Source organism: Lonchura striata, chromosome 14, assembly GCF_050655825.1.
Source record: "Lonchura striata isolate lonStrDom1 chromosome 14, ASM5065582v1, whole genome shotgun sequence".
In the NCBI taxonomy this organism is placed as follows: domain Eukaryota; kingdom Metazoa; phylum Chordata; class Aves; order Passeriformes; family Estrildidae; genus Lonchura; species Lonchura striata.
The window spans coordinates 15,157,007-15,175,091 of NC_140716.1; the positions used below are offsets into that span (position 1 = coordinate 15,157,007).

The 18,085-nt window shown below is 65.1% G+C and overlaps 1 protein-coding gene across 1 annotated transcript; it reads right to left on the reverse strand.

The window, feature by feature from the left end:
• Positions 1–1,478: 1,478 nt before the first annotated feature.
• FBXL16 (F-box and leucine rich repeat protein 16) lies at positions 1,479–15,271 on the reverse strand. The gene is made up of 6 exons (XM_021529676.4): positions 15,139–15,271; positions 5,858–6,568; positions 4,592–5,100; positions 4,180–4,264; positions 3,591–3,654; positions 1,479–2,850 (listed from the first exon to the last, which is right to left on the reverse strand). Exons 2-6 carry the CDS (start codon positions 6,551–6,553, stop codon positions 2,702–2,704), a joined length of 1,503 nt encoding a protein of 500 aa, XP_021385351.2. The 5' UTR covers positions 6,554–6,568; positions 15,139–15,271; the 3' UTR covers positions 1,479–2,701.
• Between the last annotated feature and the right edge of the window lie 2,814 nt (positions 15,272–18,085).

Sequence of the window (18,085 nt, forward strand, 5' to 3'; positions counted from 1 at the left end):
GCACCGGAGCCCATCAGGCCCCGCCCCCGGTGCCGCCCGAGAGGCCCCGCCCAGAGGCGAGGCCCCGCCCCCCGCGCGCCCCACACCGGGGATCGGGGGGACAGGGGGGCACCGAGCCCGGGGATCGGGGGGGACAGGGGGGCACGGAGCCCGGGGATCGGGGGGACGGGCGGGCACGGAGCCCGGGGATCGGGGGGACAGGGGGGCACCGATCCCGGGGATCGGGGGGACAGGGGGGCACCGAGCCCGGGGATCGGGGGGCAGGGGGGCACGGAGCCCGGGGATCGGGGGACAGGGGGGCACGGAGCCCGGGGATCGGGGGACAGGGGGGCACCGAGCCCGGGGATCGGGGGACAGGGGGGCACCGAGCCCGGGGATCGGGGGGCCAGGGGGGCACGGAGCCCGGGGATCGGGGGGACGGGCGGGCACGGAGCCCGGGGATCGGGGGGACAGGGGGGCACCGAGCCTGGGGATCGGGGGGCAGGGCGGGCACGGAGCCCGGGGATCGGGGCAGTGCGGGGGCCGGGGTGCAGGGGGACCCCGAGGGGGTCACTGGGAGTGGGGGTTCGCTGGGATGGAGTGGGAGGGGTAGGAGCTGTACTGGGGACTGGGGGGGGGCAGGAGGAGAGAGTACCAGGGGGTTCCGGGGTGTTACCAGGGGTGGGAATGTCCGGGAGATGTGGGATCCGGGGGGAACGGGGATGGCAGAGAGGCACCCCAGAGGGACTGGGAGCGCAGGAGAAAATGGGGTTTAGGGGGATGTGGGGTGCATTATGGATCAGGGTGGGAAATGGGGGTGCCGAGGGGATATGAGGTGCATTGAGGGTGTAGGGTGAGCTGGGGTGTTTCAGGGGTGCACAGGGGTGTGTGGGTGCACTGGGGGGCTTGGGGCACATTGGAGAGGGTGCCAGGGAGATGTGGGGTCCAGGGCATTAGGGGTGTCAGAGGGATGTGGGTGCATGGAGGTTGGGGAAGCAAGGGGATAAGTGGGGGTCAGGGGTCTGTGGGAGCCTTGTGGGTCAGGCTGCAGGGGGGGAAATGGGGGTGTCGAGAGGATGTGGGGTGCATTGGTGGTGTACAGATGCACTGGAGGGATATAGGGGTGCACAGGGGAGTAGGGGTGCAGGGGGTATGGGGACCACTGCCATGGGGGGTGCAGGGGAGGGTATGGGTGCCGTCAGTATAACCGGGACCAGGGGCTTGTGCAGGGCTATGGCACCCCAAAACTGCTGCTGTCACCTGCAGGGGTGGGGGGACCCTCTGTGTGCCGCTGTCCTGCCTGGCCCCGGCGCCCAGGGACACTGCAGGGTTTGGGGGTGCAGGCAGCCCTCCACCCCCGTGCCAGGGTGCTCCAGGCCCCAGCAGTGCCACCTTGTCCCGTAGCCCCGGGGACCCCCAAAACCCCTTCCAGGGCCACTTTGCGCCATTTTGGGGTCAGAAAGGGGCGTTTCGGACAAAGCAGGGAGCGGAGGCGGCAGTTGGTGCAGCAGTTCCTTCCCGGCCGGTACAAAGGCAAAACAAACCGAAAGCGTGTCCGTGTCCGTGTCCGTGCCCATCCCGTGTCCGTGCCCGTGTCCGTGTCCATATCCATGCCCACGCTCCTCCCCCGGCTGCCGTGGCAGCGGGCAATGCCGCGGGGGCCACCGAGCCCCTCCCGCGCCGGGTCCCCGTGGGCACCCCAGCCCCGCGCCGGCTCGGTCCTGTCTCGGCGCGGCCCAGGGTCCCCCCGGTGCCCCGCTTTCCGCCGGTATCGAGGCGATGGCTTTTCAGCTGGAAGAGCGGTGGCGGTGGCAGTGGGTCCTAGGTGCCACCTCCTGTGGTCTCTCTGCGCTGCCGCGGTGGCTCAGACCCGGCCCTGGTCCCCCGGGATGTCCCATCCCAGACGGATGGGTCGCTCCTCGGCGGTGGCATCACCCCCAGAGCCCCGCGGGGTGCAGTGGGGTCCCCAGGGCGGCGGGGGATGCTCGCCAGGGGAGCCCGGCTCCCGGGGCAGGATCCGGCCGGGGCGAAGCCGCGTGGAGGGGCTCAGTGGGGCTGTCACTTGTCACCGTCCCCCCGGGTACCCCGAAACCTGCCGTAGCACGAGACTGAAGCAAGCGAGCATGCGAGGGCGGCGGGCGGGCGGAGAGGGGCATCCTATTCACCGGGAGAAAGCGCCCCAGAGGCGGGGCTGGGGGCTGGAGGGGACACGCAGCACGGGGAGGTGGGGGGGTGAGCTCGGTGACCCGCTCCAGGGGCGTGAGGGGACCCATCCAACCTCCGCCGCCACCCAAAAATAAGCATCCTCCTCTGGCCCATCCCTGGGAGCATCCTCGGTGCCCAGAGCATCCTTGGCGGCGGGGCCGTGTGCCCGCTCGGCACCGGGGCGGGGGGAGCAGGATGCGGCCGGGGTGGGGGGGGTCACACAGCGTCGCCTTCCCACTCTGGGCTTCCGTGATGTCCGTTCGTCTGTCCGAAGGGATTGGCAGGACACCGGGACGAGCGCGGGCGATGGCGGCGGGGGGGAATTTACATGGCAGCCGGGGGGCTCCGGCCGGGGGCGACGCCTGCCCCCATCTCCCCCCGGAGCCCCGCGCCCCTCGGGGGCGTCGATGCGGGGGGATGTCCGGGCTCGGTTGGAATCGGGGGCGTCTCTCGAATCCCCCAGCAGCCAGAGGGAGATGGGGTGGGCGATGGCGGCCGGGGTGGGCCGGGTCCGGCGCTACTCGATCACCATGCAGCACGGGAGGTGCTGGGAGAAGTACTTGAAGAGCTCCGGGGTGGCCCCGGGGCAGTTGGTGAGTTCCAGCTCCTCCAGCTCCTGCAGCTGCACCAGCCCCGACAGCCCCGTGGTGGTCAGCAAGGGGCAGCCTGCAAGGGGACAGGGCGCACTGTCAGCGCAGAACACCAGCGCCCCTCAAAAAACAGCATCCCAAAAAATAGCATCTCAAAGGCACCGACATCCCAAAACGCCAAAATCCCCCCAAACAGGACCAAAGGATCAGGACCTCAAAATCCCAGCACCTCAAAACTCAGCACACAGGACCCAAAAAAAAATAGCGTGCTAAAAAAATGTACCCCAAAAACCCTAACAGTACAAAAAAAATCACTCAAAAGATCAGCAACCAAAGAATGCAGCACTCAAAAATACACACAAAAATGCACACAAAAACCAGTACCTTAAAGCACCGGCACCCCAAAATACCAAGACCATCAAAATTAGCACCCACTAGAACCCAGAAAACCAGCATGCTAAAGAATAGTGCTCCGAAACACCTGCACCCCAAGGTCAGCCTAAAAACCCAACATCTCAAAGGGCCAGTATTAAAAAAAATAAAACTAAAGCATCCCAAAAAGCAGTGTCCCCTAGCTCCTCAAAACCCAACACCCCAGAAAACTTGAATTGCAAAAGCATAGCTCCCGAAACACCACCACCCCAAAAAACAGTGCACCCCAAGAGCCCAGCCCTGCGTCTCTCCCCACAGGCTGGGCTGGGTGCAGGTGCCTGCTGGCTGTCCCCAGGCTGTCCCCAGGGCTCTGTCTGTCCCCATGCCCCGTGCCTCCCCAGCCCTGTGGTGTCTCTGGTCCCCGACAGAGGGTCAGGGTCTCACCAGCCAGCGAGAGGAGGCGCAGGCTGCCCATGCCCAGGAGGTGCTTCAGGCCAAAATCCTGCACCTGGAAAAGAAGATGGGATGGGGATGAGCAGGGGACAGCGGGGACAAGCACGGCACCAGGGCTCAGCATTGCCAAGCTGGGGGAGGGAACGGGTGGCAGGGCTGGGAACCTGAAGCGGGGTGCTGAGGCTGGCCCTGTGATGGGACAGGCTGCAGGGAGCTGGGCGCTGGGGAGGGCAGCCTCAGCAGGATGTGGGATGTTGCAGCAGGATGCTGGGGCAGGATTTTGGGTGCAGGGCTGGGTGCTGGGTCTGGGCTGTGCGACAGGGAGGGGAGCCAGGGCAGGGAGCCTGCAGCAGGTACCGGGTCTGGGGATTCTGGTGCTGGGGCAAGGATGCAGGGTCAGGGTGCCAGGGCTGAGTCCTGCTGAGCTCACAGGAGCTCTCTGCTTCCTGGCACCCAGTCTTGGGGTCTTCAGCCAGCCCCGGGAGCCCGCCCTGAGCTCATGGCCCGTCCCCAGGGAGGTGCCACCATGCCCTCTCTGCCGTGCTGAGCCAGGACGGGCGCAGCCGTGTTCCACACCTACCTGGCAGCACCAGCGCAGGTAGAGGCTCCGCAGGGATGACATGGTGGACAGGTAGCTGAGGCCGGTGTCGGTGATCCGCACGCACCTGCCGGGACACGGGGTGTCAGGGCCAGCTGGTCACCCATGGGTGTCCCCAAACCATGGCCCCCAAGCTGCACCCTCTGCTTCCAGCGTGGCTCAGCATGGCACGGCTTGGCACGGTTGGCATGGTTTGTCATGGGGTGACATGGCACGGCACAGCTTGGCATGGCGTGGCATGGCATGGCATGCACGGCATGGCATGGCTCAGCACGGTACGGCATGACTCGGCATGGCTTGGCATAGCTTAGCATGGCATGGCATGGACCGGCACGGCTCAACATGGCATGGCATGGCTTGGCACGGCACAGCACGGCTCAGCACGGCCCTTTACCTGTCGAGCACCAGCTCCTCCAGCTTGTGCAGGTCGCAGGCGATGTACTCCAGGGCCATGTCAGTGATGCGGGGGCACCAGGACAGGTCGAGGCTGCGCAGCTTCCGCAGGTTCTCGGCCACCAGCTCCACGCCATCATCCGTCACCTTGGAGCAGCCCGAGAGGCTGAGGACGCTCAGGTTGGGCAGGCTGTGGACCATGTTGACCACGCCGTGGTTGGTGATCTCCCAGCAGGAGTTGAGGCGCAGGGTGTGGGTGGTGTAGCCCTGCTTGGCGGTGAAGTAGGCGAGCGCCGTGTCCGTCACGTGGTAGGCTTGCAGGTTGAGCTCGGTGAGGTTGGGCAGGAGCTGCGAGATGGCGGCGATGGCGTCGTCGGCCACGTTGATGCAGTCGCTGACGCTCAGCGCCGTGATGCGGGCGTTGAGGCTGGACCACAGCCCCGCCTCCGTGAAGTCGTTGCAGCCCGACAGCTCCAGCCGCACCACGCCCTGCATCTGCTCCAGCATCACCTGCCGAGGGGCAGGGGGTCAGGCCGTGCCAGGTGCTGCCACCCACCCTTGTGCACCCCTGTGCCCCCATCCCAGCTCCCTCTGGGTGGCTCTTCCCACCGCTCCCAGACTTGCCTGGGTCCGGTCTTCTCCCTGGGACCTCCCTGTCATGGGTTCAATGCCTGCCTTGGGACACGCCAGCACCAGTGGGGAATGGGAGGGGACAGGCAGGGACCCCTGGGTGCAGCCCCGGGTGCTGCTGGCAGGGTTGGGATTGATACCCGCTCCCAGCACAGGAACTCACATCGGGTGAGATGTGCCCACGAGCAGCTGGTGCTGTGTTTGGCCATGGCACAGGGCAAGGACCTCAGTGGGGACCTTCCCTGAATTGCTCCATCTCTGGCCCTCAGCCCCTCACTTAGGTGACCCCCTTGCTGGGGAGCAGCCAGCCAGGCAGGAATGTCCTGTTCCCAGGGCTTGTCACCCACTGCCACATCACCACCCAGCAGCACGGCCACCTCACCTGGCCCTGCCTTCCTGGCAGCACCCACAGGCAGCAGGGATGGAGCCCCGACAGCCCCCTGACCCTGCACGGGCTGCACCCACCCCGCTGCCCTGGCCACAGGCTGCCAGCACCTGTGGGGTGCCCATGCCACCTTCCTGCTCCTTCACTGTGGCCACTGAAAGCTCTGCCCGTGCGTGTGTCCCCAAGGCCACGGGGACCGACCCGCCACCAGCACATCTCAGCCACCCCGGTCACTTCAGCAGGGTCACCTACCTCCAACCCTGCATCTGTGATGGTCGACCTCTTAAGGCTCATGGACTTGACCCCCTTCTTGGAGAGGGGGTAGTTGTCAATGAACTCACAAATGTCCAGGTCAGAGACGCCCACGAGGCAGAAGCCATCGAAGCCGCGGACGGCGAAGCCCTGCAGGCTGACGAACTCCTTCTCTCCACCGGGCAGGATGTTGTAGAGCTCTTTGGTGTGCAGGACGGGCGTCAAGCCCACCCAGAACTTGGGCTGGTAGAGCACCCGCCGCCATGCCTTGCACACCTGCGCCAGCACGCACTTCTCGCACGCCGAAAAGTACCAGAACAAGCGGTTGAGGATCTTCTCGTCCACGGCCAGCTGCCTTTCCGAGGGAGAGCCTGGCAGCCGCTCCGGAGAGGGCTGCTCCGAGCCCTCGCTCGCGTTCAGTCCCACCAAGGAAGCGCCGGGAGGGGAGGAGATGCTGGCCAGGGTGGCCAAGGAGAGCGGGGAGGCCAGGCTGGGGATGGGCAGGTCGCTGCGGTGGGCTAAGGCCGGGCTGAGGATGGCAGGCACGGAGGAAGGCTGGCACAGGCGGTTTTTCACGGCAGGGGTGCCTTTGGTGATGCTGGCGGAGCCGAGGCCGTTGGCTTGCGTGGGGATCTTCACCAGTCCATTGCGGGGCAAACATGGGGGCTTGGTGTCGCCGTTTCTCGGGTTCGACATCTTCCACAGGTCTCTCTGTAACACAGGGGTGTGGGGTGAGGGGCTCTGGGTCTGGTAGGGGGGTGGCCATGGCTGGGGGAGGTGGTGGCACCAGTGACGGGGGAGATCCTGGGGGCCCTCAGCAGGGTGGCACATGGCACCAGGTGGTGCAAGGCTGCAGGACACAGCCACAGAGGGGACATGTCTGGGACACAGAGCAGGGTCCTCCCAGAAGCTGCATAGCCCTGGCGTCCCCCTGTGATGAGGGATGGGTGGGGATTTATCCCTGGTCGTTCACATGCCTCTCTGAGCCTAGAATCCAGCACGGCTGATGGCAGTCGGAGAAGGATCCACAGACTGGTTTGCACTGGAAGGGACCTTAAAGCTCATCTCATTCCACACCCATGACATGGGCAGGGACACCTTCCTCCAGACCAGGCTGCTCCAAGTGGCCTTGGGCACTGCCAGGGATCCAGGGGCAGCCACAGCTGCTCTGGGCACCCTGTGCCAGGGCCTGCCCACCCTGCCAGGGAACAATTCCTTCCCAATATCCCATCCATCCCTGCCCTCTGGCAGTGGGAGCCATTCCCTGTGTCCTGTCATTCCATCCCTTGTCCCCAGTCCCTCTCCAGCTCTCCTGGAGCCCCTTTAGGCCCTGGCAGGGGCTCTGAGCTCTCCCTGGAGCTTCTCCTCTCCAGGTGAGCACCCCCAGCTCTGCCAGCCAGAGCAGAGGGGCTCCAGCCTTTGGTGCATTTCTGTGGAGGAGAGCGGGCAGAGGCAGAGGAGCAGAGCTGCCCGTGCCCACCATGCCAGCCAAGCCCTCAGCAGTGAGCCCGTGCCAGCCGTAGTGCTGCCGATCTCTGTGGAGCCCCTGGCAGCCGGGCAGCACCCGGCAAACCGGGCCAGAAAATGTTGCAGTGGCAGCAGGGCCGGCTTCCCTAGGGCCCTGCCACGCCTGCCATCCATTATTCAACGCATTTCCCTCTATAAATATGGAGATGAATTATTGATGGGGGCTCAGCCCCCTCCCCCTGCCCAGCCCGGGCCTGGCACAGGGCCCTGCCCGACTGCTGCCTGCCCTGCCCGCAGCCTGCGTGCCAATGCCACGCCAAACCCTGCCAAAAATCTGATCCTGGATACCCCTGGGGGCACAAGGAGCTGAACGCATGGAGCTCCCAGTGCACGGAGCAGGGGACAGGGAGCTGGCCCTGAAGCCCCAAGGGGTGGTTGGCACATCCATCCATCAGTGACAGGAGCTGAGGACCTTCTTGGCTGCCAGCTCTTCCCAGACCCGAGATTAAAGCAAGGGAATTATTATAGCTGCTTGATTTGGGATGGAGAAAGTCAAGCCCTGATGGCCCTGAGAGAAGGGCATCCTGCTCATGGCCAAGCTCCGTGGTCCCCGAGCCTGGAAGCAGGATGCAGCCAGACCCCCTGCTGCCCATCCCCTTCGCTCTCACAGCATCCCCGGCCTCATCCAACTCTCCTGGAGCAGCCAGGGACGGAGCAGCCACCCAAAAAAGAGCTCGGAAGCGCAGTCAGGTGCCGGTGGCACGTCTGGAGCACCCGCGGGACGCGCGGCACACGGCGCCTCCCGAGGACCCGGTTCCCGGCACAGCGGGAGCGGCCGCAGCCCGCCCGGCTCGGGGGCGGCTCCGCCGAGCTGCAGCCCCGGGGACGAGCCCAGCCCTGTGCAGACAGCCTGGCGCCGCTCCCGCCGCCCGACGGCGGAGCCGGGCCGCCGGTGCTTGGACATGTGTTAAATCCGCCTGAAAGCAGGAGAAGGGGAGGGGAGAGGAGAGAGCAACTTGAAACCAGCGGCTCGGCGCTTGGCAGCAATTAGGGAAGTAAACAGAACGTGCACCGGGGTGTCTCACAGCCGCAGAGCACCAATCCAAACAGATAATTAGCAGGTGGCACCGAGCCCGCAGCCGGAGCCGCTGGGCACGCTGGCTGGCCCCGGGGACAGGGCAGGTGGTGGCACAGGGGCAGCCCTGGGCCTCGGGAGCCCAAGGGGACAGTCACAGGAGGAGACAGATGCCGACAAGTCGCCGGACTCACATGCAGCCAGCAGGAGATTTTGGCACCACATCCAAGCAGCTCGGAGCTCGGCTGGTTCCTGAGGCTGAGCTCAGGGGGCTCAGGGGGGCTCAGGGAGGCTCAGGGGGCTCAGGGGGTTCAGCAGCTTTCCTTGGAAAGCTGAGCCAGGCCCGCAGCCCAGGGAGCTCAGGCTGCCTGAACAGAGCACAGAAATCCCGAAGCTTGAGTGAGCTGGAAGTCACTTCCAATAGAAAGATGAACAGAGAATCGAGTCTCTGGGCACAGGAGGATCTGGGCAGCGATGCAGGGAAGCCAGGCAGGAATTTCTCTCTGGGGAGATGAGCTGGGAAGAATTTGGGTGCTCCTACCACCCCCAGGCATGGAACTGTGCTTGGGGAAAGACCCCAGTGTGGAGATGGTGGGCACGGGCTGGGAGGGGAGCAGGGTCCAATAGCTGCTGTGCCTGGCAGCAAGGGGCAGTGCTGGCATCTGCCCTCCCGTGCCACAGGAAGGACCCGGCCTGCAGCCAGGCAGTTCCTGCAGCCCAGGGCTGAGGCCACATTGCTCTGATGTCCAACGTGCAGCTCCCACAAGCCCTGGAGGTCAGAGCTGCTGAGTGCAGGGACACCTTGAGCCCACCCTGAGCCTCCCCAGGCACTCCCAGCCCAGAGACAGCGGATGGACAGACGAACCCGAAGGTGTCTGCCTTGGAGGTGCCAATATAGACCCTCCCAGATGTTCCATCAGTTCCATAAACACCTCCATATACTTTTTGGCCACTGCAAAGCAGCAGGAGAGCAGAGATTTGTCCCTTCCCCTTCTCCCTGTCATCTCACTGTTTGCAGATCGCATGACTGGGCCAAGCTCACCATCTTCATCAGGATTGTTCAGCACTTGGTGAACCATCCTTGCTCTGGGGTCCCACAGGATGGGCCCAGATTTGCAACCCCCCTCTGTCCCAGCCCCCCTTTTCTCTCTCACGGGGAAGCGTTTCCCAGCAGTGGAGTGCCAGCTCCCAGCCCAACGAGAGAAAACCTGACAAAAGCAAAGGCCAAAGCCCTTCAGCCTCCCGGATCCACTCCAGGGTGCACATTTCACAGGCTACGTCACTGGCAGAGAGGTTTGGAGGGGTTTGTCACCCACGGCGAGTGATGATGCAGCGGTGGGGGGAGGATTTGACGCAGGGAGAGAGAAGAAAGCCGGGGTCTGAGAGCCTGTCACCACAAACACTGCGCAGACAATGAGGATGCTGGGATGCCAGGAAGACAGAGCTTGCTCAACCTGTTGGCGAGTTTACTATCTCCACGTGGTAGTGAGGAGGGATGAGGCCTTAAGACACGGGCAGGGCCATCAGCCACCCTGTTTGTGCATTGCCTGGAGATCCCTGGCTCCTGGATCAGACAGGATCGGGGCTGAGCTGTGCGACAGCCACAGGCCAAGGGACAGCCCGGACTGGCCGGCATGGGAGCCCCCGGGATCCCGGCCCTGCTGGGGCAGCACCGAGGCCAGCGGGATGTGCCGGGTAGCACCGAGGGCAGAGGGATGTGCCGGTAGCACCGAGGACAGAGGGATGTGCCCGGTAGCACCGAGGACAGAGGGATGTGCCCGGTAGCACCGAGGCCAGCGGGATGTGCCCGGTAGCACCGAGGACAGAGGGATGTGCCCGGTAGCACCGAGGCCAGCGGGATGTGCCCGGTAGCACCGAGGACAGAGGGATGTGCCCGGTAGCACTGAGGCCAGCGGGATGTGCCCGGTAGCACCGAGGCCAGCGGGATGTGCCCGGTAGCACCGAGGACAGAGGGATGCGCCGGTAGGACCGAGGACAGAGGGATGTGCCCGGTAGCACCGAGGCCAGCGGGATGTGCCGGTAGCACCGAGGACAGAGGGATGTGCCGGTAGCACCGAGGGCAGAGGGATGTGCCGGTAGCACCGAGGACAGCGGCCCCGGCAGCACCGAGGACAGCGGCGCTCCGCAAGGACGCGGCGCCCGTGTCCCTGCCAGCATCCGGCCCTGTCGCGCCGGGCCCTGGGAGGATCCGCTCCTGCCGCACCAGGTCCTTGTAAGGGAGCCTACATCCCCCCTCTAGGGCTCTGTGAAGGTCCAGTATTGCTCCAACAGATCCTCCCAGCAGGCAGACCTGCTACCGCCCCGGCAGATCCCGGGAGAATCCGTGACTGCCCCACAAACCCCCCGCGAGCGCTGCTGCCACCCCGCCGGGTCCCCGCAGCCCCCGCTGCGGCCCCAGCCCGCCTCGGGCCTTGTTATGGCCCTGCCAGGACCCAGAGCTGCTGCCGAGGGTTTCGGGTGGCAGAGCCGGCGGAGCCAGCGGGCAGCGCTGCCTGCTCACACTCACACACCCACGGGATGGAGACACGCACACGCGGAGCCGCACAGCCACGGGGAGCGGGGGGGCTGGCACAAGCCACGGCTCACACTCGCACTGACATACACACACTCACACTGACACACTCACACTGACACTGACATACACACACTCACACACACACACACACACACACACACTCACACCGGCGCAGGCGCCGCCGTTGCCGCCCGTGCCCGCGCTGCCGGGGTTGCATCAGCTGAATTCATTAGCCCGTCTATTTTTACTAATGCAGCAAATCAAGTCTCTCTCCGGGCGGAGCGGACCCGCCCGCCGCGGAGCGCCGTGCCGGGAGCGCCGTGCCGGCCGCGCCGCCGAGCCTTTTGTCCGGTGCCCCGGGGATGCGCGGCCCGCGGCTCCCCGGCCGTGCCCGGCGGTCCCGGCGGCTCTGCCCGGGGCACACGGCGGCGATAAAGGCATCCCGCTGCAGAGCTCCGCCGCCTGCAGCCGCCCCGGCTCCGGTGCCGCGGGATCCGAGCACCGGCCGGGCTCTGAGCGGTGTGCCAGCCCAGCCCCCGGCCGCGGCCCTTCAGAGGGCTCGGGTCAGCCAGCAGTGCAGAGCGGCCGCTGAGGACTCTGGAGGCTCCCCCGGAGACGCAGGGCAGCGGTTGTGTTTGGGGAGGGACGTGCTGTACCTGTCTGTGTGTGCGTGCACAGGTGGATTTGTGCTCCAGCCCTGCACTCACACAGGTGAGCTGGGACAGAGGCTCGGTGCACAGCTCCCAACTCAGTGCTGCTTTTCCTTGCTGCACAATCCAGGAATTCAGGCTAGGGAAGGGCTTTGCCTCTCCACCTGGCCCTGGAGACCTGCTGGTTGTGTGATGGGAGCTGGGAAACTCCCTCCTGGGGCTGCCCTGAGGGCTCCTGGGGAGACCGAAGGGCTGAGCGCAGCTTTCCCACTCCCCTGATGGCTCCCAGCGGTGCCAAGGAGCTCATCCCACCTCGCGGTGGCCAAAGAGGCTTAGGAGGGTCTGGGAAATGTCTGGTTTGAGTCCCATTGCTGGGGGCTGCTCCCAGTGCTGGGCAGACTGGTGAATTCAGCTGGCTTGCAGCTCATGGCCAAGCAGAGGAGCTGTCACGATAGGAACCCCCAGCACTGCAGTCTCTCAGGTCCCACAGAGGTCAGGCTCAGGCTTGGCAGGGTTGGCCCCATCCCCAGGGAGTTGGGAAAAGCTGTCTGAGGTGCCAGCACCAAGCTCTGCTCAGGTCCCCACCGCTTTGGGCTTTGCTGAGAAAACTGGGAGCACTGGGAGCACTGGGAGATGCAGCTCCTGTCCCCCAGCCCTCAGCCCTCCAGCCCCAAGCCTGGTCGAGCAAAACTTCCAACCAGCAGGATTCCCTCTAACCACCCAGCCCCTCCTGCAGCAGCTTTCACTTCTCTGCTAAACCCCCTTCTCCCAGACACAGCAAGTTCTGACCTGTCCCCTTTTTCCAGGCAGCCCCCTGTCCCCTTGGGAGGAATCCCCCACTCTAGAGGAGTACAGGGGGGACAGGTTCAGGGCAGAGCTGGACCCCTGCTCCCTTCCCCTCCAGCCTCCTCTGGGCATCTTCACTCTCACCCCATGGAAGGATGCTCGTGCTTAAGCCAAGCTGGTCCCTGCTCCCGCTGCCCGAGGCAAGGAGAAGAGGGAGCAGCTCCTCATGTGCTGGATCCTACCCAGCCTGGCCTCCTCTCGCTGCAAGCCCAGCCAGAGCCCAGTGACAGCTCCCAGCGTGTCCCAAGCCCTTCCTCTGCCCCTCCTGGGCCCGGGAAGGGGTGAAATGCAGGATCCCCTGAGGAGCCAGGAGAGCTGTCTCCAAGCACAGGGTGTGGATGTGCTCCTCAGGTGCTGCTGGGACTTGTGCCTCCCCAAACCCTTCATCCCTCCAGACACGGCGACAGCCACACAAGCACTGATGCCCCTTTGCCCCTGGGCTCAGGGATCCGGCTGGGAGCTGGGGTAAAGCAGGGGCCCTTGGCACGAGGCTGGTGGACACCAGCCGGGCAGTGCCCAGCCGTGGCACTCCTTGATTTGGTGTGCTGTGGGTGCTAAATGTCAGCACGGGCTCCAAAAAACATCAGGCACCATTCTGATCCTGCTCCCAGCACAAGCCCCTGGCCTTCTGCTTCTCTTATCCAAGAGCTGGGCAGGGATCATCCCTCCAGCAGGGAGAAACCCTGGAAAAACAGCTTCTGCTGGCCTGTGCCCTCCCCAAACCCTGTCCTCTTCAGCCCCGAGCTCCTCCCGTGAGCCGCCAGCCCTGGAGCACCCAGCACACGTGGCTGGTCCCCGTGGCAGGTGGGCAGAGGTTGGCAGGGGGTGGGATGCTGCCAAGGAGCTCTGCTCGCCTGCACACCCAATCCTGCTCCCTCCCACACCAGCAGCACCCACTCGCCTCCCAAATTCCCTCTCTCCTCTCCGGTGCGGCTCCTCCTGCACAGGCACTGCTGGGGAGCAGCAGGAGATGGAGATGGGGACACAGCTACAGGCAGGACGATGTGGCTTTGCCATGGAGCTGCCAGATGCTGAGCCAGGCACAGCGTAAATCTGCAGAGCAGAGGGGCAGGATCCAACCTCCCAACTCCAAGTGCTCCCACTCCAGCTGTCCTTCTGTCTGGCCGCCTCCCCACAGGATGGTCAACACGGCTGTGACCCCACTGGAGGGGACAAGGGAATCCTTTCCCCACTCTCACCTCACCCTGGCCCAAGTGAGGGTCACTCCTTCCCCAGGAATTTGGGGAGGCAGGAGGGTCCCACTGCCAGGGGTGCTTGTCCTGCTGCTCCCCTCTGCCGTGGAGCTGCTGGCACGGGGAGGGGAGCAGGCAATGGATCGATGTGGGGGAAGCCAGCTCGGGGAAAAATAGATATCTAGCTCATTAAAAATGGATGCTTGAGCGAGTCCTCCCCACTCCAAAGCCACCTCCCTCCCTCTTCCTGGTAGCCGGAGTGAAATCAGCACCCAGCTTCCAGAGGAGGGGAGATGCCAGCACGGCACAGTGCTCACTCTGTGCCCGCTGCTCCCAGCCTGCTGTGTGCTGAGCCCCTCGGGGTGCTGTGCAGGGGCCCCGAGACCCCCCCAGACCCTGGGCAGAGGGTGGGCATGGAGAGGGTCTGCCAGGAGAATCCCTGCTGCAGGGACTCCATGCTCTGGCCTCCCCTGCCCAGGCACCGGCAGGTGCCCAAGAAGCAGAGCTACCTCAGCCCAGCGCCCCATGGCACCCCTGGACCCCCACATGGCCCAGACCTTGGGGATATCTAGCTGGTTGTTGCCAGAACCCCGTGCCTCAGTTTCCCCCAGCCATGCTCAGCCCCAGCCATTCCGTGGGGTCGAGTCTGCCTGGTCCCCGACCCCACGCCCTGATCCCTCTGCCCGTCCCCATCTTCTGCCCCACCAAAACAAACCCCGGGTTCCCATCGTGGGCTGATGGGAGATCCATGGCCCCGTGCTGCTCTGCAGGACCTGCTGTGGAGCTCGGCCCCATCCCGGCCAGGGCCTTCCCCTTCCTCCATCCCCTGGGCTCTGGGAATGGGGCAGGCTGCCCCTGTCCCCCCATCCCTTGGCTGGCGTCACCTTGCATCCACAGGAAGCCACACCGAGGTTTTGGGGCGTTTGGGTGTTTGAATGCAGCATCGGGGATGCCAGCGGTGCCACCAGGGAGGACAAGAAGAATTTTAGAGGCTGGCAGCAGAGGTGGAAGAGGGAAAGCATCAAGCCCACACTGGGGAGACCGTGTCCTTACAGCGCGATCCCCTCGCACCTCCATCCCAGAGCCGCCCTGCGTCCCGCGGGACCCACCTGGTCCCCTTTCCTGCCTCTGCCCACCCGCTGATCCGGCCATGCCGGGGCGGGGGGGACACGCAGCACATCGCCTCACCCCCCACACCCCCTCCCCAGAGCGAGGGGGCGGAGGGGGCAGCATCACTGGGGCGGGGGAGGGTCACACCGACCACCATCCTCTGCTGAGCTACCGGGAGGCGGGGGCGGAGGGGGGGCACCGGACCGGAGCCCCGGGGCCGGGCCGGCTCCGCTGCCGTTATATAACGCGGCTCCATGATGCGGGATGCGGCTGGGGGTGGTTGCGGTGCCTGTGCCGGTGCCGGTATCGGTGCCGGTAGAACAGGCACCGGCACCGACCCCGGCATCGGCATCGACCCCGGCACCGGCTTTGTGTCGTGAAGGGTTTTCCCGAGCGGCTCTTACCTCCAGCCCCGTCTCCCGAAGCTCATGCCATGCCTTGTGCCCGTCTTCTTTCGGTTGCAGCAAAAAATCCCACCAGGAAGAAAGCGGCGAATAATCCCCCCAAAAATCCCCGTTGGCAAAGGGGCCGGATCCCGCCCGGCCCCCGCCCCAACCCCGCGAAACAACAGGAAAAATAAGCGGGGAGTGGAGGGGGGGAATGGGGCCGGATCCGGATCCGGGGGGATGGAGAAGGGGGGCCCTGCTGCCAGCCAGCCCAGGGAGCTGGGAGCACACGCACACGCGCGTTTGCACACACGCACACGCGTGTCACCGGCGGAGGCTGTTAAAGGGACACGGCCACCGGCAGCGGGAATGGAGCGCGCCGGGAAAGCAGCGGCGGCGGCGCCGGGAGAGGCGAGGTGAGGGCGCGGGACACCGGGAACGGTGCGGGGGGAGCGGGCAGGGCTGGGCTGGCAGCGGGGGGTGCAGGGAGAGGGGCGGTGGGTGGGTAATGCAGGGGTGGAAGGATGGGGGATGGAGGGAGCGATGGAAGGATGGAGGGGGGATGGAGAGGTGGAAGGATCGAAGGAGAGATGGAAAAATGGAGGGAAGAATGGGGAGATGCAGGGAGGATTGGAGGGAGAAATGGAGGGGTGGAAGGATGAATGGAGAGGTGGAGGGATGGAGGGAAGAATGGAGGAATAAGGATGGAGGGGTTGGAGAGGATGGAGGAATGAAGAAATGGAGGGAAGAATGATGGGAGGAAGGGATGGAGAGGTGGAAGAAGAAATGGAGGCATGGATGGAGGGATTGAGGGAGGGATGGAGGGATGGGGCGGATGGAGAAATGAAGGGAGGGAGGGTTGGAAGGCTGAATGGTGGGATGGACGGGAGGCTGGAAGGACAGACAGATGCTTGCTCTGGTTCTCTCCCCAGCAGGGAATGGCAGGCTGGAGATCCTGGTGCAGATGCTGCTGCAGACCCCGCTCAGCCCGGCAGCCACCTCAGGCTCTGCTGACAGCCCCTGGGGCACAGCGGTGACACCGGACACTGCCCCAGCACCCCCAGGGGCAGCAGGCACCCAAGCCAGGCAGCTGTGCCCACATCTGGGGGGGAATCACCTACCCAAGACACATCTGGCACTGCTGGGCTTGTCCCACTGCTGTCCCCCATGCCCCAGCAGCCCAGCTCACCACACACCCACCCCCCCCCCCCCAGCTTGGGCCCAGCTTCACCACTGCTCCCCAGACTGGAGGGAACTGGTGAGCAGCCACATTTAACCCCATCCTCTCTGCCTTCCCCTGGCACGGCCCCACGTGAGCAGCAGGTCCGGCCCTGGGGAGGCTGAGGGAGCTGCCTGCATCCAGAGCCTGCCTCCTGCTTCCATTATTTATAAGGCAGGTTGGGTTTCACACGGGCAGCTGGGAGGGGGCTTCGGGGAGGAGATTGTGCACACACTCACACTCACACTCACACTCACACTCACACTCACACTCACACCCTCAGCACACCCTGCCCAGCGGGTGACAAATGCTGAAGGGGACAGTGGCTGTAGGGCTGTGTGGATCCATGGCCTCATCCAAGTGCCACGTGTGTCCTGAGGAACTGCAGGTCTTTCCCCCACAGTCCCTTGTCCCCCCAGCAGTGTCCTGTCCCTCGTGCCTGCTCCCCAAGGAGGGGTTCCAGGGGAACTGCCCAGCAGCAGCCTGGGAGCGAAGGCTGTGGTGCAGCCCTTGGGGATGCACTCTGCACCCAGAGCAGGCCAAGTGCCACTGGGGCTGGCAGGCACTGGGAGGCACTGGGAGGCACTGGGACCTGCGTGGTCCCTGATGTCCCCTTGGTCCTGGCACAGGCCCGTTGTCATTAACCCCTGCCACCTCCAGGACTCAGAGGGGACAAGTTGTTGCAGCCCCATGTCCTGGGGACATTTTCATGCCAGGAAAGCTGAAAACTCCTTCAAGGGGAGTTCATCACTGGCAAAGAGGAGACTCCACGTGTGTCTGTGTCCCTGAGGAAGGGGACACAGCAGGGGTGCCACCAGTGCAGAAGGTACCCGCACCCTGGTGCCTGACGTGGGGTGCTGCTCACCCCACCTCACCCCACAGCCACAGGTCACCAGCACAAGCCTCCTGAGCCCCGTTGCCCCACACGGCCTGTCCCCACGGCGCCGGGAGCCCGGGCCGAGCCCCGCCGGTGCCGCGGGAGCATCGCGGGGCCGGCGGGAGCGGCGGGGCCGGCTGGACCGCAGTGCGCCGGGGCCGTCGCCGCAGCAACCGCCGTCGCCTAGCGCCGCTGTCTCCCGGTAACCCGTCGCCTAGCAATGGGGGATTTTTCACAGCTCGGGATGAAGAGTTGAAAGTTATTTTTAGCCCGGGCTGCGAATCAATAGGCAGCTCCATTCGCTGCCCCGCAGGATGCACGGACGGGGCCCGGCGGTGGGGGGGAGCAGGGGGGTCTGTCCAGCCTGGGCTCACCGCGCTGCCAGCCCCGGGCTCGGCCCCTTCTGTGCTGACCCCGCCGGGCTCGGAGCTCTTCCCTGCCAAGGATCTGATTCCCCTTCAGGTTCCCCCCATCCAGGCCACGTGCGGGTGAGGGTGGGCGAGGACGTGGTGGCTTTCAGGCTTCTGTGGGGATCCTCACATGGAGCTGGGGATGGCCACACTGCTGCGGGACCATTGGGACTCTTCTCACTCTGGAGACCCTCATTTTATTGTGGGGACTCTCAGCCAGCCATGAGGACTCTCCTCCAGCTGCTGGGAGCCTCATCCTTTCCTGGGAACCTTCTCCCACTAGTGTGGACCCCCAACTTGCCATGGGACCCCCACCTTGCCATGGTGACCCCACCTTGCCATGGTGACCCTCACCTTGCCATGGTGACCCCACCTCGCCATGGTGACCCCACCTCGCCATGGGACCCCCACCTTGCCATGGGACCCCCACCTTGCCATGGGACCCCCACCTTTCAATGG

Coding starts and splice junctions, on each gene's coding strand:
- FBXL16 (XM_021529676.4), bottom strand. CDS start 6,553: ATGTCGAACCCGAGAAACGGCGACACCAAGCCCCCATGTTTGCCCCGC. Junction 5,101..5,857: donor TCACAGATGCAGGGTTGGAG/GTAGGTGACCCT, acceptor GCCCCTCGGCAG/GTGATGCTGGAGCAGATGCA. Junction 4,265..4,591: donor GAGGAGCTGGTGCTCGACAG/GTAAAGGGCCGT, acceptor GTGTCCCGGCAG/GTGCGTGCGGATCACCGACA.